The sequence below is a fragment of the Glycine max genome, chromosome 20 (genome assembly GCF_000004515.6).
Source record: "Glycine max cultivar Williams 82 chromosome 20, Glycine_max_v4.0, whole genome shotgun sequence".
Classification (NCBI taxonomy): Eukaryota; Viridiplantae; Streptophyta; class Magnoliopsida; order Fabales; family Fabaceae; genus Glycine; species Glycine max.
The window spans coordinates 45,061,962-45,088,814 of record NC_038256.2 but is presented as its reverse complement, the minus strand read 5'-3'; the positions used below and the strand labels follow the sequence as shown (position 1 = coordinate 45,088,814).

At 27.7% G+C, this 26,853-nt stretch overlaps 2 protein-coding genes across 2 annotated transcripts; both read right to left on the bottom strand.

Moving 5' to 3' along the window:
- Positions 1-8,198: 8,198 nt before the first annotated feature.
- Positions 8,199-10,767, bottom strand: LOC106797559 (uncharacterized). The gene is made up of 2 exons (XM_014772358.2): positions 10,640-10,767; positions 8,199-10,545 (listed from the first exon to the last, which is right to left on the bottom strand). The coding sequence occupies exon 2, from the start codon at positions 9,808-9,810 to the stop codon at positions 8,338-8,340; it is 1,473 nt and encodes a 490-aa protein (XP_014627844.1). The 5' UTR covers positions 9,811-10,545; positions 10,640-10,767; the 3' UTR covers positions 8,199-8,337.
- An 8,031-nt stretch (positions 10,768-18,798) lies between these two features.
- LOC100778681 (uncharacterized) lies at positions 18,799-23,011 on the bottom strand. Its single transcript, XM_003556367.4, has 2 exons — positions 22,694-23,011; positions 18,799-19,674 (listed from the first exon to the last, which is right to left on the bottom strand). The coding sequence occupies exons 1-2, from the start codon at positions 22,859-22,861 to the stop codon at positions 19,126-19,128; spliced, it is 717 nt and encodes a 238-aa protein (XP_003556415.1). The 5' UTR covers positions 22,862-23,011; the 3' UTR covers positions 18,799-19,125.
- Between the last annotated feature and the right edge of the window lie 3,842 nt (positions 23,012-26,853).

Genomic DNA, 26,853 nt, shown 5'->3' with positions numbered 1-26,853 from the left:
TTATTACATTCTTTATATTATGTATTCTTCTACTAATCTTATACTATATTTTAAAATACTTTCAATTTTAAAATCAACTAAAAAAAAAAACAGTTAACTACACATTATAATTTTATTATGTTAACATAATAGTTAAAATACTGTTTAATATAAAATTATTAAAAAAATAATAACAAAATAAAATAAATCTAATATCTATCATTGTAAATTTTGTGAAGAATAATACTAAAATAATAATAAAAATATTATAAATAGTATAATGGTTAAAATAAATAGTGTAATATAAAAATGTGTAGGAGAATTGAGTGAAAGAAAACAAATAAATAATAAAATTTTGTTTTATTTTAGAAGGATAATAAGAAAAAATAATAAATATTTTTTAAAAATAAAAAAAATATATAAAAAGTTACAAGTTAATATTTAAAAAAAAACTTAAACTATTAAATAAAACTTATTAATCAAGTCAAATAAATTTTTCAGTTAATGAAATAATTATAAATTAATTAAAATAACTTATCAAACGTAAGGTTAACTAGAAATAATTATGATTGAAAATTAATTGAAAAATTAATTTATTAAATTATTAATAAGTGTTGAGTAAAAATAATTATTAAAATAGATAAAAAAATATAAAATAACATAAATGAACGTATTTATAAGAATATGCATATATATATATACTAATTTTATATTAGGGATAAAATTATAGTTTTATTTTTAATTAAATTTAGACTCTTGTCATTTTTATTTTTGTATAAATTATTTTAATTGCATTTTTAGTTCCTAGCTAGTACACACCCAATATGTAAAAAAATATACGCTCATTATGAATTGCGAGAGAAAATTATCAGTTGCGAAAAGTTTCGAAGACTGTCGACAAATAAACCGCCACACCACTAGAAAAAGAATACGAAAGTTTGATCATCAATTGCAAAAAAATAATTACAATTGATCAAGAATAAAAATTATTTGATTAAAAATTACCTGAAAAAAAAAGAGAGTGGACTCGTTGGAAAAAAAATAGAGTGATAAACAGGCATACTTCAAACATATGAATGAGTGAAGAAAAAAATTTAATAAAACTCTGATTTATTTTAAAAATGATAGTAAAAAAAATTTGATAAATATATTAAAAATAAAAGAGAAAAAACTATAGTATTTTAAAATATACTATTCTAAACTAAAAAAATCTGTTTATCAAACTGTGAAATGCTTATAAGTATTTCAACTAGTAAAAAAAAAATTAAAAACTAATTGTGTTGGCAAACATAATCAACACTAACGTTTACTTCTTGGTTACATAATTAATTTGAATTTTTATAAAAAAAAATGTGTAGATGTCTCAACAAACTTGTGGTTTATTAAATAATTTTTTATTAAAAACTAAATTGTGAAAGAATATTTGGGTATTGACGTGAAAAAGTCTTAAACTCTGTTAAAAATACTTATAATGGACTTAGTTATACTTATCACATATTTTAAAAATATCAATTCACTGTTTGCACTTCTAATTTATGTTTGTAGTTATTTTTTCATAATCAGAATTTGATGAAAAAGATTCAATTAAAAAATAAAATTAAAAATCCAATTAAAAAAATTTAAATACCTAGAAATGAGGTGGTCTGTCAATGGAACAAGTTTTGAAATATCAAATTCTTTCACCAAAAGAAATGAGGTTGTCTGTAAATAGAACAAGTCTACATACAAAAAAACAACAAAACCATGGCCACAAAATTCACGAGATTCTTTCATATCATTTCCTTTCTTACTCCTAAAAAAATCATTTCCTTTCTTATTATTTTGTAAATTGTCATTGATGATATGCTTAATTGTGGGTGTGCAATCCATATCAAAGAACTCCATTATATCTTAAAGAGGATTCGCCAACATATTATATATTGCATCCAATTTCTATATATAGGGTTCATTTGGGGCGAATCAAACCTAAAAATTACACATACTTTTTGTCTTCTCTCTTCTTAATTTCTTGAGGAATCATATCACCACTAGTTGCACCAACGAATTGCACGTCCTAGACTATGTTTAGCAAAATTATTTGAAAAGTTAATTACAAGCTAAAAAATTAATTGATAGCTAAAAATTGTTATGCTAACTTATCAAATTATAAGGTTTGATAAATTATTTATTTAAGCAACTGATAAATGTAAAATGACAATAATGGCACGTTCAAATGATATTTTTTTATATGTAAAATTCAATTTAATTTGATTGATAAAAATATATTTTGGGGTCTTTATAATTTTTTTAATTAATTTTAAACTCTTATTGTTTTTATTTATAAATCATTATTTTGAATATATTGTTTGGTTTCAAGTATTATATTTTTCATATTGTATATTCCACTACTAATATTTTACAATATCTTAAAATATTTTCCAAATGAGGTTAAAATAGTAAAAACACACCTAAGTAAATATTATACTGCTTTGTGTAATGGTTAAAATGTCTTAAAAATATAATTAAATTTACCTTATTTAAAAATTTTAAAGCAAAAATTTAATAGGTATTATAAGGACAAGAAATAAATAAATATATAAAGTTAGAAACTAAATTTTTATTTAAAAAAAATATTAATTTAAGTAGCACATAAAAAATTGTTACTAGTTACTAAAAAAAACTTGTTTAGCTACCAAACATTATTTATAAGGTCAAATAAGTTTTTAAACTTATAAAAATTAAAATCCAACTAAAATGCATGTCTTACTAAACATAATTTTATAATTTTATTTGGTGAATCTTGTTTTCAAATTAAAGAAAATAACATGAATTTTAATGAATAAGAAAAAATATGTTTGAAGAAGACAGTTGAAAAGAGTGTTATTAACCATATGATCCACATTCAACTAGTAAATCACACGCAAAAAAACTCGAAGACTAAAACATACAAGAATCTTTTTTCTTCTTCTGAATAGTGGAATTGTCTTATTCACTTATTAAAATGAAACTACTTGTAAAAAAGAAAGAATATTTGTTTATAACAAATTAGGAAGTCAGAAATTTATAAATAATTTAATAGAATACATTGGGCTATGTTGTGATTTTTTAATTCTCGGATGCATGAGTGGTTGGAGTTATTTATTCATCCAAAACCATCCTTAAATTTTGCTAAATTCTATCATAATTCTAGCTAGCTAATTTTTCTATTTTAATAGCATCACTTGTATTTTTAATACTATATAACTCGCTTCCTTGCAACAACCTGTTTCATGAAACCTTAAATAAATATTACAAACGCAAATCACAATAATTATACGAGATACACTAATTAAACCCTGAAGTACATTCAACTAGTAAATCATTAAAAACTCGAAGACTAAAACATACAAGAATCTTTTTTCTTTCTGAATAGTGGAATTGTCTTATTCACTTATTAAAATGAAACTACTTGTAAAAAAAAGAATATTTGTTTATAACAAATTAGGAAGTCAGAAATTTATAAATAATTTAATAGAATACATTGGGGCATGTTGTGCTTTTTTAATTCTCGGATGCATGAGTGGTTTGAGTTATTTATTCATCCAAAACCATCCTTAAATTTTGCTAAATTCTATCATAATTCTAGCTAGCTAATTTTTCTATTTTAATAGCATCACTTGTATTTTTAATACTATATAACTCGCTTCCTTGCAACAACCTGTTTCATGAAACCTTAAATAAATATTACAAACGCAAATCACAATAATATTACGAGATACACTAATTAAACCCTGAAGTACATTCAACTAGTAAATCATTAAAAACTCGAAGACTAAAACATACAAGAATCTTTTTTCTTTCTGAATAGTGGAATTGTCTTATTCACTTATTAAAATGAAACTACTTGTAAAAAAAGAGAATATTTGTTTATAACAAATTAGGAAGTCAGAAATTTATAAATAATTTAATAGAATACATTGGGGCATGTTGTGCTTTTTTAATTCTCGGATGCATGAGTGGTTTGAGTCATTTATTCATCCAACAACCATCCTTAAATTTTGCTAAATTCTGTCATAATTCTAGCCAGCTAAGTTTTCTATTTTAATAGCACCACTTGTATTTTTAATACTATAACTCGACAACCTGTTTCATGAAACCTTAAATAAATATTACACACGCAAATCACACTAATTATACGAGATACACTAATTAAACCCTGAAGTACAACGACTACACACTCACATTCAACTAGTAAATCATTAAAAACATGAACACTAAAATTTACAAAGAGCTAATGAAATAATTATTTCTACCATAATATTCCCCATCTTCGTCTGGCAATTTACCAAGTCTTGAGGAACCAGAGCAGCTATAAACGGTGCAGTAAGTTTGCAGAGCCGTGAAAAGCAAAAATAAGAGACCCCAGCAGCTGTTAAGAATGAGCCAGACGTATACTTTTTGACAACCCTTTTCTGCTTCCGTTTACTGTCAAACTTGGCGTTAACTTTGTGAATCACTTCATCCAACTTTCGAGTCTTAGTAGGCCTAATCGATTTGCTCATTACATTGAAAAGGTCCGCGATTGCTCAAATCATGATCTTTCCTGTCCGTTTTTCCATGGCATATATGGTAGAAACGATGTCACACATTTTATGCACATGTGGGGAGGTGCAACAAGTATGGAAATGGTGTTACCAATTATTGGCCTCTATTCGGTGCTCCCAGAATCGGCAGCAGCACATATTATTGGCAACACTCTCATGGTTTGTAAGGTGTTAGGGTGAGAAAATGGTGACCAATTTTCTGGTTTACGGTTTCTTGGAGCCTATGACAGCCGAGAAATTTAACTGTGTTCCAAGGAAAGCAATTGGATAAACAGACTCTGATTCAGATAATTCTGTTTCTTGTTTGGTCGTGGTTAAAAGGGTACCAGAAAGATTTCATATTCTCTTTTCCGCAGAGGAATGCCAGCCCTGGAAGTTTCCTTTTATGTGCGTGAATTTATGGGGCTTTGATTGATCATGGGTTTATTCTTGTATTTGTTCATTTTGTTGTGTAAAAGTTAGCATTTGTACTGTCTGAGTTAGACCGTCCTGTTATGTATCGAATCTCTGCATGTGCATTTCTTGCTGAGTATATGTTAAGATTCGTTAAAAACAATTGTGGCAATTTTTATCGACACTAAAAGAAATATTTATTGCCACTAAAAGTGGTTTTTGCTGTAGTGTTTTCGTATAAGTGATGGCTTTCTTTATAGCCCTTTACCATAAAGTTGATATTATAATAGGTAAAATAATGTGATGAAAAAAATAATGAATGTTAATAAAATATTTGTAGTGAGGAATGAATAACAATTTAATACGTGTTCCGGTATAGGTTCTTTTTAAGGTTTGGAAGACTTAGTTAATGCATTAAGTGTGTTTTATATGTCTTTCTTTTGTCCAATTTTCACATTAATTTTCCCCCTTTTCTGCCTAGAGCGTCATCCGATATTCTAGGGGGTGGTTTTTCCCATATTGTTGTTTAGTCATCATCTCAAGTTCTCCGAAGTTACCCCTAGACAATTGTACTAGTGATACGTGACGTGGCTTTAATTGGGAGGTGAGATAAGAGATGGTCCTTTTAAAAGGGTTTGTCAACCTCCAAGTTAAGGGTCGATCACCAATATTATAAAGATAGTTGACATACAATCAAGAGGGTACAAAATTTCTCAACCTCAAGGATGATAGCATGAAAAAATTAGACGGTCAGCCTATGCAACCATGAAGTTAAGGTGCACAATCCTTCAGCTTCAACTGAGCTAGAACGAAGAGGAAGTTATTATACCAATGACTTCTAACATGATTTTGGAGGTGAGGTAAGAAATGATCCTTTAAAGAAGAGGATCTATCACTCATCGACCTAAGAGTCGATCACTATCCTATAAAGAGAGTCAACATACTACCTAGAGCTTACACCATAGTATTTTTTAAAAAAATTGACATATCACTACCCTAATTGGACAATGAGATAATATTGTCCTTTTTTTTTATTTTGCAATGTGTAGTAGCAACATCACAAATTATGCGTGTGATGACGTCAAATGTTTAATTAAGGATTGCTCACGTTCGATATTCCAAGGTTAATATTATAGGTTTTCTCCCCACCAAATAGAAAAACAGAAGAAATCATATTATTTTAGTCATTTCACACTGTCTCTCTCCGAATTTAATTAAACTGGTAAAAACGTCAATGCGCATGATAGGGTAGTAATGCGCATGATAGGTGCTACCAAGTAGTTTAAAGTCTTAGGTTATCTGATTAGTTGACTTAATCTATATATACAATTATTATAAGATTTTTTTTTTGTGTTACGTACAAAAAAATAATTGTCCTTATCTTTGCCAATTTCTTGTAACAAGCTTTCAACTAATATGTCGTATAATATTATATATATATATATATATATATATATATATATATAAGTCGTAGAATTTTCTATAATTGCTGTACTGTGACATTTTTTTTCCAGAACAGGTGGAATTTTCACTTGTAATAATTGGAGCATCCCTTTCTTGCTGAGGTAACCTTTAGTATTAACCTTCTCCCTGTTACCAGTGATCTCACCCTGTAGAAAAAAAATAATATTTTTGATGATTTGAAACAAAAAAATTTAAATGATACTTCTCCGATCCCTTATAAGAAGTAATGCATATTAGATTATAATAAGACTTTGAATTCAAATTTAATACATAAAAAATTCTCTACGAAAATATAACTTTACTTGTTTTTAGATAAAATAATAATACTTTAATTTACTATACTACACTATATATATGTTTAGATTGGGTAAATTAAGAAGGAGAGAATGAGAGAGAGAGACTAAAATGTGAAAGATTACATGACTTTCGCTTCTTTAGATGTAAGAAAAGAGAACTTATCTAGAAAGTCATTCATTTAGGTTAGGTAAAGTTGATTAAAAAAAAGTACTTTCAATGATCAGGTGTGGATAAATTAAAAGTAATGCATATTTGGTTCATTATAATAAGACTACGAATTCAAATTTTGCATATAAAAAATGTCTATTAAAATACAATTGACTTGTTTTTAGATAAGAATAATAATTTTACTATACTGCACTATGTTTTGATTGGATAGATTAGGAAGCTGAGAGTGAAAGAGAGAAATGAAAAAAAAAACTTGCGTGATTTTCACTTCCTTGATCGAAGATAAATAGGGAAAACTTGTTAAATTTCGTGGGCGTAGCGTATGAAAAATATTCCTTCCCCATCTGTCATGATTTGAAGATATTTTTTGGTGCATTTCTCCATTTTTTAAGAAAAATATTTTTTATAATATATTTTTTAAAAATATTAAATAATTTTGTATTGAGAAGAAAAGATAACATTTACAATATCCTCCCTTGTAGGAATACCGTGGACTATTTTCAAAAAATTAATTAAAAGGATTAGTCTAATGTATAAAAGGTGTTAATATATATATATATATATATATTAAACAATTAAGGAAAATAGTATAAAATGGAAAATAGACAAGTTTATATAAATCCAGGAAGCCTCAGAAAATTATCAGTGTAATTTCTCGTAGAATATATGTGTGTTGGTATACATTTTTAGTGTGTATTTGGATGAATGTTGAAAAAATTAATTTTAAATAGAATTAATTTTGAAGTGATATGTTTTATGTTTGAATACTTTTATTATAAAATCAAGTTATAAATAAGATTCAGTAAAAAAAAAAATTGAATTCAATGTAAAAGCTACTAAAAATTAATTTAATTCATAATCAATTTTAAATATTCTCCAACATGAAACGTTACAATTAATAGTAATCTACAAGAATTTATGAAAGAATTCTAACAATTAATTTCAAATTACAGAAAATCGCATGAATTTTAATAAATAAGAAAAAATGTGTTAGAAAGATAAAGTTATTAACCGTGCATATTTGTAAACTCAATTTGTAAATCACGAAAAACTCTCGAATACTTATAAAACTCACATGGTGAAATTGTTTTACTCACTTATTAAAATGAAACTCCTTTTAAAGAAAATAATATTTATTTATAAAAAAATAGGAAGTCGGAAATTTTAATAGAATATATGCATGTTGGGTATTCTTTATAATTCTCGGATGCATGGGTGGTTTGACTATTCGTCCAATAACCACCCTTAAATTTTGACTTCTTTATTCATCCAACAACCATCCTTTTCAATGTAATAGTACTACTCATATTTACTGGTAAGTACTAGTAGAATTAATTCACTTCCTTGCAACGAGTTACATGAAGCATTAAAATATTACATACAAAAATCAGAATAACTATACGAGATACATTAATTAACCATAAGGACAGCGACCACACACTCAGATTCAACTAGCTTGTAAATCATGAAAAACTTACATAGAGCTTATGAAATAATTATTTCTACCATAAGATTCCCCATCTTTAGGTAGTTTAACATGTTTTGAGGTACCGGAGCAATTAACAACGGAGCAATAAGTTTGCACACCCGTGAAAAACAAAAATAAAAAACACCCAAGAATTGTGAAGAATGTCCCAGACATATGCTTGATAACATCCCAGTTAATTCGCTTCTGCGTAGTGTCGAACTTGGCTTTAACTTTGTGAATCACTTTATCCAAGTCTGGAGTCATGGTAGGCCTAATCGATTTGCTCAACCCCTTGAAAAGTTCCGCGACTTTTTCACTCCATAACTCGGTCTTAATGATTTCACTATCCACCAAAATCTTCACATCCGCAGGAGTGTCTATAATAGCTCTCATCAACTCAACGTACCTTGTGAAGACCAAAGGGGTGTTGGATTTAATCAATGTCTCGTAAGCCAGGAGGTTTCTGATGATAACTTCTGAGTTGACATCTAATCTGATACTAGGCAAGTAAAACACGCAGTTTTCGTCATCGAAATTAATGGATGAGATGTCACTTTCAATTGGTTTGAAGAAGATCCCAGCATTGTGGAGTTGCATTGCGGATGGAATCCTTTGATCAGCTAGTGGAGCACCCTCGTCCGAATCTCTTGTCTGCCGCTCTTCTGTCATCTCCTTAAGATGTGCCAACGCTTCTGTCAAGGGTCTCAGTAATGGATTATTAACCCTACCTTCCATGTTGGATAGAGCATCATGTAACCATCCAAACGCAGAGTTAAAGCTACTCCGCCGAAATGCCTTTTTAACCAAACCAAATAAATAACTCAGCGCCCTTATAATTGTTCGAATTATTGAACTTATCACCCACCAAAATAGCTTCAGAATGAGATAAATAAAATATGCCGGAAGGATTAATTCGCCCACAATAAGATATCCAAGGTCTTTCCAGGATCCGAACCGAAATTCATCGGTCTCGGGCTGTGACTCGGGCTCTGGTTGAGATTCAGGCTCGGGCTCGGGCTGGGGCTCGGGCTCGGGCTCCGGCAAAAATGGCTTCATCACAATGAGATAAACAAGATCTACCACAATTAAGAATGGAGTCACGAATATAAACACCGCTAGTATTGTAAGTATTTGACTTTGCCAGCTTCCAGAGAATTGTCTTCCAATGTTCTCACACAAATTCACAAACACGGGCTCTGGCTGAGGTTCGTGATTGGGTTCGGTTGCTGGCTGAGGTTCAGGCACAGGGTTTTGCTGAGCTTCTTCAGGCTCGAGGGGCTGAGGAGGAGACTGAGGCCTAGGTACAATCAAATGGTACATGAGATCCAACAAATGAACAGTGTTGTTAGCGAACACTTCTACCTTGACTAGTACTGGACAGTGTTGTTTACAGAAATTTACCACGTTTGAGCCCAGACCCTCATGACCATTTGATTCTGATTGAATGATTTTTTTTGCCACTGATCTGCTCAAGAACATGAAAGGGAATTTGGTTCTCGAGCATGAAAACTTCCCTGATAAGAACAGTCTTGGTTAACTCTACACCAGCAGCGTTAAAAAGGAGCATCATGAGGTTTCCGGTTAAGAAGTTAGAGAATTCTGCATCAGGGTGGCCACTGCTGGTTATGAAAGCCAACAAGAACAAGCCATCAACGGTTAATAGGAAGGAGAGGGTATGATCATTATATGTGGATTTGACATCTGGGTGGTAGAAAGTCGTAACTTCTGAGCCTAAGTTTGAGATTTGTAGTTGGAATTGGTTCATGTCGGAAGGGAGGAGGTCTTTGAGGACCCTCTTGGCTGCGGCCAACTTCTTTTTCGGGGTCATGATGAGGTCAGCACGGAAATGATGGTATGGACCAAGCCCCACAAACTGAGGGATGAAAGCTTCCCTCTTGCTGCAACGCAACGATTCCGGTACCTCGCAGACGCAAACCACGCGAGAATTTTCCAAATCAGCCTCAGTCGCCGAAAGCGTGTGCCAAATATGGACTACCCAGTTCCCATCAGTGTTGTGTTGTGTTGAGTCAAGGTTTGCGTTAGAGCTCATCATGGTTATGGTTTTGCTTTGAGGTTATGCGCTTGAATATAAAGACCGGTTATAACCGTCCTTAAATACCTTTATTAACCGTCGTTAAAGGGCTTTTTTTTTTCAGTAGCTGCTTGCTTCTTTTAAAGAGGGTAAGCTTCTTCCATTTTCCCTTTCTCTAATTTCTATCATAAAAAAAAAGTGAGAAAAAGTCATACAAGTATAGAATAAAACCAGTGGTGTAAAACATATATAAGAAGAAGAAAAATATGTTCTTACCTATATGTCTGAGCTTCTTGCTCCTTAATTATCTTCATCTTCTATCCCTATCTCTTTCTGTTGATTGATATTCCTTGGACGATAATGTGAGATTACCTGCAAAAAGAGACATCTATGTTTAAGTCTATATGTGACTAGTGATAGAAGATAACAACTTACCTTCTTCTTACGGTACAAAATATATTACAAAAATTTTATAAGAATGTTTATGAAATAATAATAGCACTGTTATTTTTTAGTTAATTAATTTTATGAAAAATAATTAATGTTTTAGGAGTGCATGAGTGGATGAAAAAGACAAAGAGAAAGTAATAATTGTAAATAGAAATGAAAAGAGAGATAAAAAGAATAGATGAAAATAGATATGGGTGATTAAATTTTTAAACAAATTTAAAATAAAAATTAAAATCATTAAAAAATCAAATCAAATTAATAATTTTTTAATTTATTTTGATGATTTTGTACTCAAATCAATAAGTCTGATTCTATTTACGATTTGTATTTTTAAAATATATATATATATATATATATATATATATATATATATATATATATATATATATATATATATATATATATATATATATATATATATTACTTGAATTTCACCTAAATTTATAATATTATGTATATTACAAGAAACCATTGTACTCACTTTTCCCACCTCTAATCTATCATGATTAAAAATTCTAGTCAATTCACTTCATTATTATCACACTTGTCTATGCCAATAATTATAAAAAAATTAAAATATATTTTTTATTCTTATCAAATTAACAAAGTTTGAATTTCGTTCTTATAAAAAAATTTATCTATTTTTCATTCTCATAAAAATATAATAAATTATTTTTTTGGCTTGAAGCAAGTTTTTGATATACCCAAACCTACAATGATAATTTTTTATATTATTTATGTGTATAATAGATGCAAATATAATTTTTTTTATTGATTATACATATAACTTAATATAACTTAATGTAAATAAGTTATATATGTAGGTTTAGACATCTAAATTTTGTTTGAGAAAAAAAGTGACACATTATATGATAACGATGAAAAATAGGCAAATTATTTTACAGAAACTCTATGAATTTTACAAAAGACCAAAAACATATATTAGAGTGTTGTAGAAATTAAATATCTAAGAATTAATCGAAAACTCAAACAACCGGGATCATATATATTCACGAAGTCTCATTGATGAATAGCCCTTAGTCCTTGTACAGGCAGTGAGTTGTCAGCTCCCACATAGTATCATCCATGTGATCAATTGTCTACATATAATGATCTCTTCACTTTCAGAAAATATATTGATAAATTAATAATGTATAATATAAATGATTCCAAAAGATATCTTGGGACACAGCATTAAATGGATATTAATAAAGCCTATCACATCATATATAATGAATCTATTGATACTTCATTTGTATTTAATTATAAAACCTTTCTTTAAAAAATTATTTATTCTTTTTTATCATATCTTTTTTCTAATTTTTAGATATATTAAAAAAAATTCTATATATCTTATTTAATTATTTTTTTCTTCAAATATTAATAAAAATTATGTTGATAGAAAAATAAATAAAAAATTGAAATGATAACACAAATAATTAATTAATTTAATATGATTAATTAAATTAAATATTTTTCTTAAATAAAATGAATTAGTGTAAAAAATCTTCAACGTGAAAATTGAAAAGGACATACATGCAGCACCATATTTACGGACATACAGGACCGTGTTTATTGCACCACATGTACATCTTCAACGTTGCCATTATTGACTTCTACGTGAAAATTGAATTTTGCTCACCAAATTGTCAATATGGTACTGGTAATTAGGTAGCAAAAATCAAAATCATGATGGGGACCACGGATTCCACTACAGTTTTAAATAGAAAAATGTTAATCAACACCATTATGCTAAAAGATACTTATAGAGGGAGAGAAAAAAGAAAGAAAATATAGATATATATGATAGGATTTATAATATAATAGGGAGAAATAGATATAGAAAATGTTTAAAATAAGTGAATATTTATATATTATTGTTATTTTAAATATGGAAAATGTGAGTAACCAGGATTATTATGAATGAGTTGTACTACATTCTTTCTTTCTTTCTTTTTTTTATCTTTCTTTTAAGGTTGTTGGATAGAAATTAAGAAAGATAATAATTTTTTTTAATTCTATTAAAATAGTTGTAAAAATTTTTATTTGACAAATGTTAGGAACACATTTTTTTTAATACATATTTTTTTATTAGTTAAAATTTATTAAAAATCATAAAATTTAATTTAGTGGATCTCACATCTAATAAAAGAGTGAGTTAAGAGAGGTTTGTTAGAGATTGTTTTCCTAATACTTTTTTTTCTTATTTTATCCTTTTTTTTTCATTTCACAATGCATGTGTAAACTAATTAAAGATAAAGAGACAAATAAGAGAATAATTGATAAAATTGTAATTAAGGTGATCTTGAACTTTAAAAATGATAAATAAATAAGAAAACAAATACTTTAAAAATTTGACAAGTAAAATGGAATATATGGAATAACTGTTATGAATGAGTTGATGTTGAGGTGTATTTGTGTGCTTTTTGAATTTAATTTATTAAATATTTAGTTAAACTTATTTTTTAATTAAATTAATTAATTTAAGTTTAAAATTTAAATTTATTTAACCGCAGTTAGTTTAAATTTTGGTAAGTTTGACGTTAAAATATATTTATAAAGATTATAATTTTGTTCAACTCATTTACATGGAGAATTATAATTTTATTTAAGAGTACTATTTTATATCTATCGCTTATTCAATTGAAATTTTTTATAATTATATTTTCAATAAGTGACCACTATCTTAATTATATTTTTGAATTACAAACAAGTTTCATATAAAGCTTCATGCTTTTATTCTCCCATTTGTACCATCAACTCACTTTATTTTTGTGAGAGGAGTGATTTAGTAATTAACGGTTAATATTTAACTACATATTCCATTTAATTATAAAATTTCTAATTAATATTTAAGCACGTCTTCTATTTGATTTGAAGTATGAAAAATTTGTTGCATTTATATTTCAAGTAAGAAAAATAGTATGTAAATATAATCACTAATTACTAATGCATACTGTGCCGTCCTCAAGAAAATTAAGATATTGGTAAAAATTTGTAGAGTAATCCTCAAAAACTCACCCTCCTTCTTTTATGACCTCTTCACCAAAACCCTATCCCAATCCCAAACCCAAATGTGCCACACAGACAACACGAAGAAAACCCGGATCTGAGAAAAGATCTCACACTGAAGGGAGCGCGGAGGAGACAAAGAGCTCTTGTCGAAGTCAAAGGCGAAGGCTTTCTCGTGGTCCTCTGTCATGGTTGGAAGTTGCAGCGGTGCTGCTGCTAGTGCGATGGATGTTTTAGATGGAATGGAGACAATAAAGATAAAAAGAAGGGTTGTTTTGTTGACATAAAAGAGAGTTGAAAGAATATTTATAAATACATTTCTACTCTCGAGTGAGATGAAAGGAAGGGAAATGATTCAATTTTTAAAAATATATATTCTACATTGCTTGCATCATCTGTTCGTACATATTTTATTGTATATTGACTGAAACTTATTATAGAAATTAGGTTTTCACTTTTTGTTTAGTGATTATTTTTTATTTGTATAATAAAGTATGTTGTTAACCCATCCGATATGAAATAAAAAATGAGCTTCCCAAGTTATATTTTGTTTATATAAATCAAAGAAATTTATTGAAATTGAGTACAAGGAGGTACTCGAACCTGTATATATCAACCTCAATGTTTTGAGTAGATACAGATACATGACAATGTATTCATACACCATTATGAAAAGGAAAAAGAAACATTCCCAACCTTATAGCTAAACCAAGGCCAAGATCTCATCTTATTTATGTGTACTACAATGGTGAGATTACAAGAACTTCTAAAGGGATAGCGTTTCAATGTGATTCCCAAAATCATTTAGGATTAATGAAAGCGCATCACACTCGATGCCCTGAAGAAAAATAATATGAAAAGCTTGAGTTGAATGTACCAAAAATTAAGGTGGCTGATGTTATTTATCAACACACTGTACGCACAAAGCATATTGAATACGAAAAAGATGAGGCATACATGTTCTCCATCTTTGTCCGGTATCATATAATGTTGAGCCTATTGAGTTATATGTTACGCTGGTTAAATCCAATGATGAGATCTTAGCTTGCTTGCATCAACTTGATTATGACAAGTTTGAGTCAACCAAAGTCAACAACTACCTCCAAGACAAGAGACCATCACCAATTTAACTCAACCATGATAAAAAAAAAAATTATAAATAAGTGAGTCTCGTGATTGCCACCAATTTGTTTCACTATATTGTATTTTATATTGGTTTATGTTATGTTAGACTTATTTTGTACTTAAATTGATGATGGCATTCATGTATATGCATAATTTATTTTCAAAATTCACCACAGAAAATGAAAACGTATTTTTTATTTATATTAGAAGGTGTGAGATCTTAATACAAAATAGAAACATGTTTCTATTATTTAAGTTCATCGTACAAAATGAAAACGTGTTTTATTTTATATTGGTTTCCATTATTTTTGGTGAACAACATATACTTGTTTTTGTATAAAAAAACTAAAAGGTGTATACTTAGACAAACTCGGGTGTCACTAACAAAACCCAAATTAACAGTATCCAACTAAAAGCCCTTTTTTTATGTTGGAGTGGAACCAACATTCTTTTCTTTTTTAAGCAGCCTGGAACCAACATTCCAAGTACTACAAATAATATTGTTACTTGGTTCTATTTAAAGTGTTGTTTAAGTCTGTAACATAAAATTTAAAAATACAATAATTTTATTAAAAATATATTTTTTTAATTTATTTTTATCATTTAGTATTCTTCACTTTTTCTTTAATTCCATGATAAAGGTATAAAGTAATTAAAAATTGCATAAAATAAGGGTATAGTTGATATAAATAATAATTAATATTGTCTTAAACTATTAAAATGAAAAATAAAAAATAAAATATTTTAAAAATTTTGTCACTTAGAAAATAAATTAAGTTAATATGATCTTTCGTCCTTTATATAAGAAACTTAATTTTCTTTTTATACTCTTAGTTATTTATTGTGAAATCTATTAATAAAATATTCATTTATTTTCAATGAAAGTAAAAATATTTATTGAGTTATTAACAATATAAGTCATATAAGTCATGCATACTCATTGATTGAAAATGATATATTTCTTGAATTATGAGTATTGTCATTAAATATATCTATCACTTAAATCATTTAGGTCCACAAGTATTTTTAAAATAAAATTAAGTTTTAACGTTATTAATTAAAATTAACTAATTTAATTATTTTTATTGATCTTGATAAATTATATTATTTCTTATAAGAACAAATATAATAATTAATAAATATTTACACCATGGTAGTTCTCATCCTTAATGCATTGGGCACTGGTTGGAAAAAATTGGAATGTCCCGTTTAAAATTCTCATCATTCAATGCCCAAATTGAATTAGCATAGTTGAATTAACTTAGCAATTGGAACTTAAAATCTCATTTTGATGAAGATAAAATTGACAAAGAATTGATATACAACAAACTGAACCTGATAAAGCTTTGCTTTTGTAGCAAAAAAAGACATCCAAAGATGTTTTGTTTTTACGAAATTCAATATCTCATTTTGATGAAGATAAGATGACAAATATCATAGGAAATATTATCTGGTGCTATCACCAATTGATTTTCATCAATTAGTTTAATTAGAAATAATAAAGACATCTCATGTAACTTACTAATTAGCATTTTTTAAGTGAATTAATTTTATTCTTTAGATTATTTAAATTGAGTGGATGAAATTTGGTGTAATTAAGTCTAATGTTTTATATGCAAAAGGATGTTATTGTAATATTTTTCAAAAACAATCATATGAGTTAAATTTTTTTTGAGTGGGAAATTTAAAACACGGAAAACGGAAACACAAAATAACTAGCTTTGTCTTAGGAAAAAACACCCCGAGAGCATCAGCCATTAACTTAGGTGTAAGAGGAGACGGACATGAATAAATTATACAAAATCGTATGAGCCAGTTAATATAATATACATGTGTAACTATAAATTATTCCCATAATTAGTGGCCGCAGATTCAGAAGTTTTTTTAACGAGGCAAAGAAATACTTTATAATACTTTCATAGACAAAAAAGTATTATAATTTTTTATAAAATATACAATCTCCTAATAAAAAAATCAAAATATTTAAGCTTTCACAAATTTAAAAGGATAAATTAGTACCAATTTATTAATTTTCTTTTATCTTTTATAATCTTTCCCATTCTTTTTTTGCAAAAAATATTTTATGAGACAACACTTATTTTTTTGTGCAAGTAAAAATAATAATCATTTAATATATTCAAGTAAGAAATTTACTTTGTAGGAGGCAATTACCCCATAGTCACCCACGTACTTACATCTGTCCCCGCCCATAATTTAAAATGTAGTATTAAAAATCAATTTATATTGAGTTATGCCCCCCCACAAATGGATATGATGGCTGAAAAATATAGAATTTTTTTTTGTAATCTCACAAAATTTTAGAGAGTATTAGTTTAATTTACTCTTAAAATTATTAAATATTAAAATAAAACAAAAGCTGAGATTTCATCTGGTTTTTATCAAAACTGAAGAGGATATTCTTCCCAACTGAACCTTGCAAATTGAATCTCGGCTAAGTGCCAATATATGGTTCTCGTCCTCTTCCAACCTTGCCTCAGAATTCAGGTGGAATCTTGCATTGCATATAACCCAACCAGCTAATAATGCACGAACTAGCTAGATACTGTGGAAATATTCCCCTCACTGTTTATTGCAAGTGTGCAACTTGAATAAGGATGTATTGAAACTACGTATAGCGTGCATACAATTATTAGAAAGGAGCCAGAGATAAAAGAGAATTAAGAAAATGTAATAATTGTAATAAGTAGTATGATGAAGAGAAAGAAGGAAAACCAAAAGATGTAAAATAAATGAAGAAAATAAAATGTAAAAAAAAAAAAATAGAGTTATCTGCAACCTGTATCAGCATTTGTTTAGCTGTACAGGTTTAAGCTACCAATTATGAAACATATGTAAATCTGCATAGATTTATATTTGACCCAGGCCTGATAATTTTATGTTATAACCTTTGTAATAATTCTCATATGTTCATGCTTTTATGTTATTTTTTAATTTTGCATTAAAATTTATATACTTTTTATTTAAACATTAATTAAGTCATATTCTGGTCAAATCGATTATCAAAATGATCGAGTTTTCATATTATGCTTCGAAAGTATATATAGATAAGAATCTCTGGGACACATGGCTAATAATGGCTTGTGACTCAGGTCTTTAGTCTAAAACTTAAAATCTAAATTAAGGATTAAGGATAAGAAGGCTGGGAAAAGATGACGTCTCATAAGATCGAATATCAACAAATGTTAGTTAAAACTTTGATTGGATAGCGTAAGTATGCACGAATTTTATATTACTATCATCTAATCATAAATTATATAATAAATCCATTTTTATATTAATTAAAAAACCATAAATTATATAATAAATTCATTTTATATTAATTATTTTAATAATAAACTTATCATTAATTTTAGTAATTAATAATATAAAAAAATTTATACTAGCAACACATCAAAATTAAACTTGTACTACTATGAAAAAATAAATAAATATGAAAATATTAGTAGCATCTCCAGCCAACCCTGAAATTCATGGATCATAATGGTTTTGTTTTTATTTTGTAATTTAAGTATCTTCACAGGTTAATTACTTTATTTACTTTTTGTAATTTAAGTCATTCTCTTTTTAAATGGTTTAACTTTTAAACATTTATTCTCTTAAACAAAGACTCTTGGTGATCTAAACTTGTGGTTCACATAAATCACCCCTTATTAATCTGTCAACTAGTCCAGACAAATTAAAGACCAAAACCGCAGGGTGGATAGCTTGTATCTAACATTATTATTATTATTTCAATGGAAATCGTTTTTATACAACAAATTAAATTTCCATTGTGAAAGAGGAGAGAGAAATATGTGATATAAAGTAGAATAATGTAATGAAGATAGAAAGAGAAAAAGAAATATATCATAAAAAAATATTGAATGAGTGGTCCTAGCTAGTCTTTTTTTTAGTGCCATAAGATTTATAAAAGCTTCCATCAGGAAACAGCTAAAGGGTTAATAATGTTAATCATGGACAATGAAAGCTACGTTGGAAAAGCTAGCTAGCTGAATTATTATTTTAGGAAACGCTTCAGCATGCATGTGGCTGCTGTGCGAGTAGAATACAACACCTTTACAACTTAAAAGTTGTAAATGATGCACCAAACTAAAGACCTACGTACATAAACATATTATCTGTTTAATGTTTTGATCTAATTAGCTCAATACACATCAAACATAGTCCTCCCCTTTGTCATTCTTCATGATCTTTCCCTTCCCATTATTATTCCCACAAACAAAGTCTAGGTTATAAAGCACCGGTAACATTGCCACAGAAGACATGAAAACCAACACAGGCCCAAAGATCCAAAGCAGAAGAGGGAGTGCTGAGTAGAAAAGCCTGTTGCCAACAGTGCTCAGAATAGTTCCCTTCTCCAAAAGCTCAGTCAAATACTGAGGGGTCACTGCTGAGGACATGATCACATCTTGTTGTGGTGTGCAAATGAGGATGCTCACTTGATTGAAAAACCTAATCGACAGAGTGTGACAGAAAAATGAGAATAAGAATATGGTTAGGAGTGTCACGTATTTAAGTGCTACCATAAATTCACTGTGGGCCCCATATACAGCGTCATTCAGAGGCTTCTTCACACTGTAAGTGCTGCTTATCACAGCTGCCAAGCCTGCAGAGAGGAGAATGGAAGTGGTGGCCATAAGAGTTGATCCCATTATCAGATTTCGAAGAGTTTGCACTGCCAGGATGTTCTTCTTTTCAATGTCCTGCCATGAACAAAATTAAATGTTGCTTTCTGTGAATTATCCTTTGTACGTATATGATTTATATTCATACACTTGACCAATTAGAAATCATTCTAAGATATAATTTTTAAAATAATCATTATTAAAACCAGCAATTTTGTCATATATAATAATCTATAATTGAATAATTAATAGTGTATTTGTACTCTTGGTATAGTATATTCTAATTAAGTTTCTGTACACGATCATCACAGCATCTACAGGTTTAGGTCGTGCAGTATATTTGAAGCTAGCATGCTTGATGAGAAGAAAAACAAAACAGAAAGACACAGATTATTAATTTCAGCGGCACCTATAATTTTTTTAAAGTTTTAAAATCATATTTTTCTTTTCTTTTACCAACTATTTATGCGGTATATAATGTTGATTATAAGTATCCTCGCTTCTCCCTCAAAGAAAAAAGTATCCTCAATTAATATAATGAACCTACAAAGAAAAATATATAAAGTACTTGATTAATTAAAGCACTCGGAACAATTAAGTCTTCAAAAAAAGGGTGACCCACTTTGCGTCGTGGAGATTGTGGTGAGAAACGTATGTGAATGACGTCTTTTCTTTATGCTCGTAATCAACACGAGCTAGACCACAGAAACAAAATGGGCTGTCATTAACCCTACTTTATTTTTATATGAAGTTACTAAGCCACTTTTATATGAAAGTGATGGAACATTCTCATAAAAAAAAAATCCCAAATCCTAGGGCAGCCAGTTTTATGCAGATTCTCTCGAATATTCATATTTGTATGTTTGTCATTTCAAGATTCTAAGCATCACGGCAAAGACAGGGCCCTGGAATCCATTTACTAAAGCACAATATCTTTGAACTTGATCCTGTTTGATTAATTATTGTTAATTTTATCGTAACCTTTCACTCTGGTTGATTTAAAACTAATTTTAAGCATACACAAATATTCATAAAGTTAAGCATATATAAAAAAAAATAGTCATAAAGTCTCTTCCCCCCACCCCCAAGCTTGAAGTGGAATATTGCTTGGCGTGCATTGGGCCTAACTCATAGTTAAATCATTCTTAAAACAAATATACATATTTTGAAACATCTCAACTTTAGAATTAAAAATAAAAAAGCAAGCGTTAGCAATGAAATTATTCAAAATTTTGTAAATCAAATAATTTTAATTCTTATACTTTAAAACAATGTTTTTGGTATTTTTTTTTTCTCTTTGTGGAATTTAGAAACTAAGATGAAAGACGAGATTTAACAATTATAAAAAAAAAATATAAGGATCAAAACAATCGTTTTTAATGAACAAAAGAATCATCATTTTTAAAATACAAAACTAAAACTAATTTTGACAAAAAAAAAAAAACTAAGGAACTTAATACACATTTTACACATTAAATAAATTATTTTATCTAAAATTATTCAAAACAAAAACCTAAGAAATGCTTATTGGAGTATAACTTAATTATAAAATAAAATAGAACAACTAGATTTTAAATAAATATTCCAATAAGTATTTAAGCAAAAATGTGAACATTTAAAAGTTTAATGATGAATTAAAATAAAAAAATGAGAAAATATTTCAAATACAAACAAAGTGAGAACATGAGAATTATATAATATTTTTTTGACTGCTGAGAATTATATAATATAATAACAACAACGATGACAACTTTTCAGCATATATAAAAAGTTTGATTAAAGTGAAAAAGGTAAAACAGATTTGAATGTTAATATTGTTATCTGTAACCTGATCTATTCGGTTAATTTGTAATGAATGTTTAGGCATGAATAATTTAATATGATTTGTATTATGAATCTGATCAAGGTAGGATTTTGGTGTCCTGATTTTGTTTTTGACTAATTCGGGGTGAACTGTATATTTAATTTGAAATTTTGGTGTTTAGTTCCTTTGGAGTGCTTGAAACAGTTTTGTTGCATATTTTTCTTCAAGTTCAAAGATTAAACTACTTCTTGTATAACTCTTGAAATAAAACTTACTTCATTTATCTCTCTCTTTCTTTCTCTCTATATATAAAGTATATTAAATGAAAACTCTTATTATTACGAGATTTGAGAATTATAAATACAAATCATTATATTATATTTAAATAATTGTATAACTGCTAATTAATTTTTTATTTTGACTATTTATATATGATTGTATCGGTCAAATTTATAGCTCATTTCTCAATATAACTAAAAGTTTTAACATGCCCAATATCCATATTTAATAATAAAAAATTACAAATACAAGCAAGGTCAGTAAAATCGAATAAAAGATGAAAGATCCCGGTACCCTTAATCGCAAACATAAAATTCTAGCTTAGAAAGATTAACCCAAGATAACTTAAACAAATTTGAAAATAATTTATAACCATCCAACAGTCAATTCTAGACCAAAATATTCCAAAGACACATTACGTTTAACTTGTAAAATATACTTTTTTCACAAAACTTTATTAATTTAGAGACATAACTAGTATGAAGCAGAGTGAGGCTTTGATTGGCAACAGATCGATGTGATATCAAATTTTATTATCGCTAAAAAATGTAAGGCAGAGGTAGATCATAAATAAAAGTCGTTTGGTCATGTCATGAATACCCACCGATCCACTACTAGATTCATGCACACGTACAAGCCAATAAGATCAATAATGGTTTCAATATTTGGCGCCTATCAGAAACAAAGAAATTAAACTCTTCAACAAGGACATAAAAACAGAGAGTAGTTTACAACTTTAAATTAGAAATATAATTGACTATACTTAGCTTAGAAATATTCAAAAAGATATATATATATATATATATATATATATATGGAGAGTATTAATTAGTATATATGATAATTCATATGAACATGGGATATATCAAGTTGTAGAATTAGGAATAATAATTAACTCCATCATATTCAAGCTAGCCTTCAACAAAAGAAAATAGTTAATGAGAAAAGAAACAATCAAATTATAATATTAATTTTTTTTTGTTAATGTTTTGATGGACACAAGAGAAGGAATACCTTCAACATGGCAGGGACCCAGGAGCGTCTTCCATGAGTATTGATTCCGATTATGGTGGAAGAAGGCTGTGTTCGAACCTTATGCCACAACCAAACATGATAACCAATGGTTATAAGAAATCCCAATGGTACCAGCACCACATCCAAATAATATTTCCTCCATTCCATGCTTCTTATTTTCTTCAATATCTCTCTCAACAAGTTTAAAGGGATATTTGTGTTTTGTGTGTGTGCTTCAGTGCTAGCTGCTTCTCTTTGCAATGACACTTTCCAGATTCTTTCTCCCACCAGAATACAAGTTTCGTCAGTTTTGGACTAAGATGTTGCATTTATAAAGGAAAATGACGTGAGTGGGGGTCGATTTTTTGTAGAGGTGTTGCACAAATTAAACAACGATTTTATTTTATTTTATTTAGTATTATAATAATAATAGAAATATACTTATTATTAATTAAAATAATTTCAAATAATTATTTGAGTGCGGAAAATAATATAATAAACCATGCACAATTAATTTCTCGGAAGTGGAACAATGAAATGGCAAAAAGATGCTAAGAACTAAACTTTTCTAATGCCCATGGTTACTTAGTGGTAGCGCTACTAATGGAGCTTAAGTTATTGCCATTTGATTATGAATATAAATAATTTGGCAGAAAGGATTATTTTTTTTTTCTTTTTTGGTTGTAGAGTTAGGAATACAGATCAAAAGTTACGAACACGAAGACGAACTTAAGTTGGTTAATTAATGTTAGGAAAAGGACCCCGTTTAAAGTTACGTACACGAAGACGAACTTCTTAACGATAATTAACTGTAATTTTAAGAAATAGCCTATTAATAATTTCCGTATTTATTATATATATTCGTTTGCCTTGGTTGCATTTTATTTACGACTTTTTTCGTTGGGTTTTACGTAAATAGTCTTTTATTCAACTAATATATTAAGGTGTCAAGAAAATTTAACTTAATTAGTTGAATAGAACTTGTGAATAATTATAAATCATTTAATACTAATTTCAATTTTTAATGATAAAAAAAATTAAAGTTCATGTTATTTAATTTCCCTTTATATGAACGATGCAGATTTTGTTTGTTCAGCATATTTAAGCAACGTCTCCCTTTCCCTGACACCCTCCCCTTTCCCCCTTGTGGCATTGCATTGAAGTTTCATATCGGTTTAGATATCAATTATCATGTATCTTTAAATTAAGGTTTAAATATAAAAAAATTATTTAAAAAATAATTTTTATTATCAAATAAAGTCACAACTTGTTAAAACTCAAAGATAAAAAGAAGAGAAAAGAAAAACTTGAATATTACTTTGAATAATATTCAAATGAGCAAATTAATTTTTACATGAATACATTAAGTCTTATATAACTAATCTTGTAATTAATAATTTGTAACTAACTAAACTAAATTGTAACACATTAAACTAATAACTAACTTGTAAGCAACTAAATTAATATTTAACTAACTTGTAACCAACTAAATTAATTTTCATCTCTAATACCCTCGTAAGCTGGAAGGTGTTGAAAACACTTCTAACTTAGAGAAAACAATATATCAACATTAAAGGAAATGAAAAAATTTTGAAAACTTGAAATATAGTTAAACATGCTGAAAATACATCGGTCAGAAACAAAAACTTCTAAAAATCTTCAACTAACTTTGACTTTCTCAATCTTCTTCCAAGAGTCCAAAGCAAGCATCAAAGCTTAATCATCAAGCGAAATCAACAACAAAACCATTTGGCAGAAGCTCAATCAAACTATTAATCCATGAAATTATCAAAGCTTAACCACCAAGTAGAAACTATACCTCAAAGTTTAACCACTTGGCAGAACCAACGAGGCTTAACCATCAAGAGCAGAAGCAAAACAACATTTCAATACTTAACCATCCATGACAAAAACTTAAACAATGCTTAATCATCACGGGCAGAAGCTTACATCAACAAAATAGAAGAATCACAAAATTTGTCTTCTATGAGGACTTTTCACAAACACTTTGTGAATTAACAATAACCAAAACTTAATCACTCATGATAGAAGCTAACAGATGAACAATACTTAACCACCACACATGATAGAAGCTAAGATCATCAAAACAAGTCTAAAAGGCTGAAACAATAAGCCAAAATCTTTAGAAGTGTTTAATCAAACACCTTGTTGGCAAAAACTGAATAGTGCTAGACATGAAAAAATTTACTCTAGTCATACAAATTGAAATTGTTCTAGTTCCTCTTTCGTTTCCCACTCATATCCTTTATGTTCACAAAACCTGTGCAACACTAATGGAACCAGGATACAAAGACGCCATCTCTAAGAGTATGGGTGGTGGGTGGTATTGCTCTAGTATCATGTTAAAACTCAAGGTAGAGAGATGAAAAGAAGAGAAAAGAAAAACTTGAATATTACGTTGGATAATGTTCAAATGAACAAATCAATTTTTACATGAATACATTGAGTCTTATACAACTAAACTTGTAACTAATTTGTAACTAACTACACTAACTTGTAACATACTAAACTAATAACTAACTTGTAACCAACTAATTAATCTTGAACTAATTTATAATCAATTAAATTAATTTTTATCTCTGATACAACTACAATAACATTACAGTCACTTTAATCATTTATTGATTTGTTATCCCATTAATTTTTTTTTCTTGTCTCTTAAAATTTTGAAAAATGTATTAAAATATTTAAGATTATATTTATAATTTTTATCCAATTATATAAATATTAGGATTTGCTTTTGAAACACACGTAAAGTAGTGAAATCGATATTATAAAAAAAAGTAGTAAAATCAATCACATCCAAATAAACAAAAGAAAGCAGAAAAAGCAAGAGAAAGTAGCTTTGACAGATACACGTTAACTTTTTAAGGCGAACATAAATCTAAACATGCTGGTCGTTTATGTAAACGCGCGTATAATCTAATAAAAGGTGGAAGTAAAATATGAGATAAAAGTTGAATAAAGGAAGTAATTAATATGAAACAAGATAAAGTTAGTATAAAACAATTATTTTTTCATTGTACTTCTTAAAAGAAATACAATCAATATATATATAAAAGAAATTAAATTATACCGATATAATTTTGATAATTATTATATTATTTTATAATTTTTGATTGAATAATATTTTTTTAAAACTTATGTTGGAGTGAAAGTTTCTTTTATGTAAATTATATATACAAAATTTTATATTAATTCAAAATCATTTTTTATCTTATTCATATAAATTAAAATCAACGTGATATAAATATTAATTTTAAAATATAATAAAAATATAAATAATTTGATTACTTTCTTATTCTTGTTTAATTTTGATAAAATTTGATATAAATAATCTTGATAATATATAAATATAATTTGATGAATAATTATCAAATTTATATTAATATTATTTGATTCCTCCTTTTATTTATTTATTTATATATATATACTTTAGAGGGTACGGACGTAATTACTCCCACAATTTTTTTATAAGAGTATATATAATAATTTTTATTTTGTTCCCATAAACAATTTAGTGTTATAACTATAAGATAATTATTTTATAAATGAATGAAAAAAGTTATAAAAAATAAAAGAGAGAATAAACTGGTATTAATTTTATAATTTTTTTATAATTTGACAATGAAAAAATCATATAATATTTTTTATAATATTAAAATGTGTAAATAATTATAATCTATAAAAGTATAGATATTTTGAATTTTTTTGTTATGATATATGTATTTTGTAAAAAAATATAATAATTTTTTCTATAAAATTATTGCAAACATTTTTTGTCTTCACTAAATAAAATTTTTGCATCCGTACTATATATATGAAGAGGAATTAAATTTGAAGAATAACTTTAAAAGAATTATTCTTTATTTTTGTAATTTATTTTCTTAAAATTTAATTGTTAAGATTAATTATCTATTATAATTATTAAATTAAAAAAAACAAAAATTATTTTTGAAATAAGTTAATCCTTCCTGCTTGTATATATTAAAACCTCGTCACTTCTAAAAAAAAGAGAGAGAGAGAAGATGTCAAAGGATTGGAAAAATATTTGCGCTATTTTTTATTTGAAAATTTATATTTTTTTATTTAATGAGGTTTGCTTGATTTACTTTTTTCAATGAGGTTTTTTATTTGAA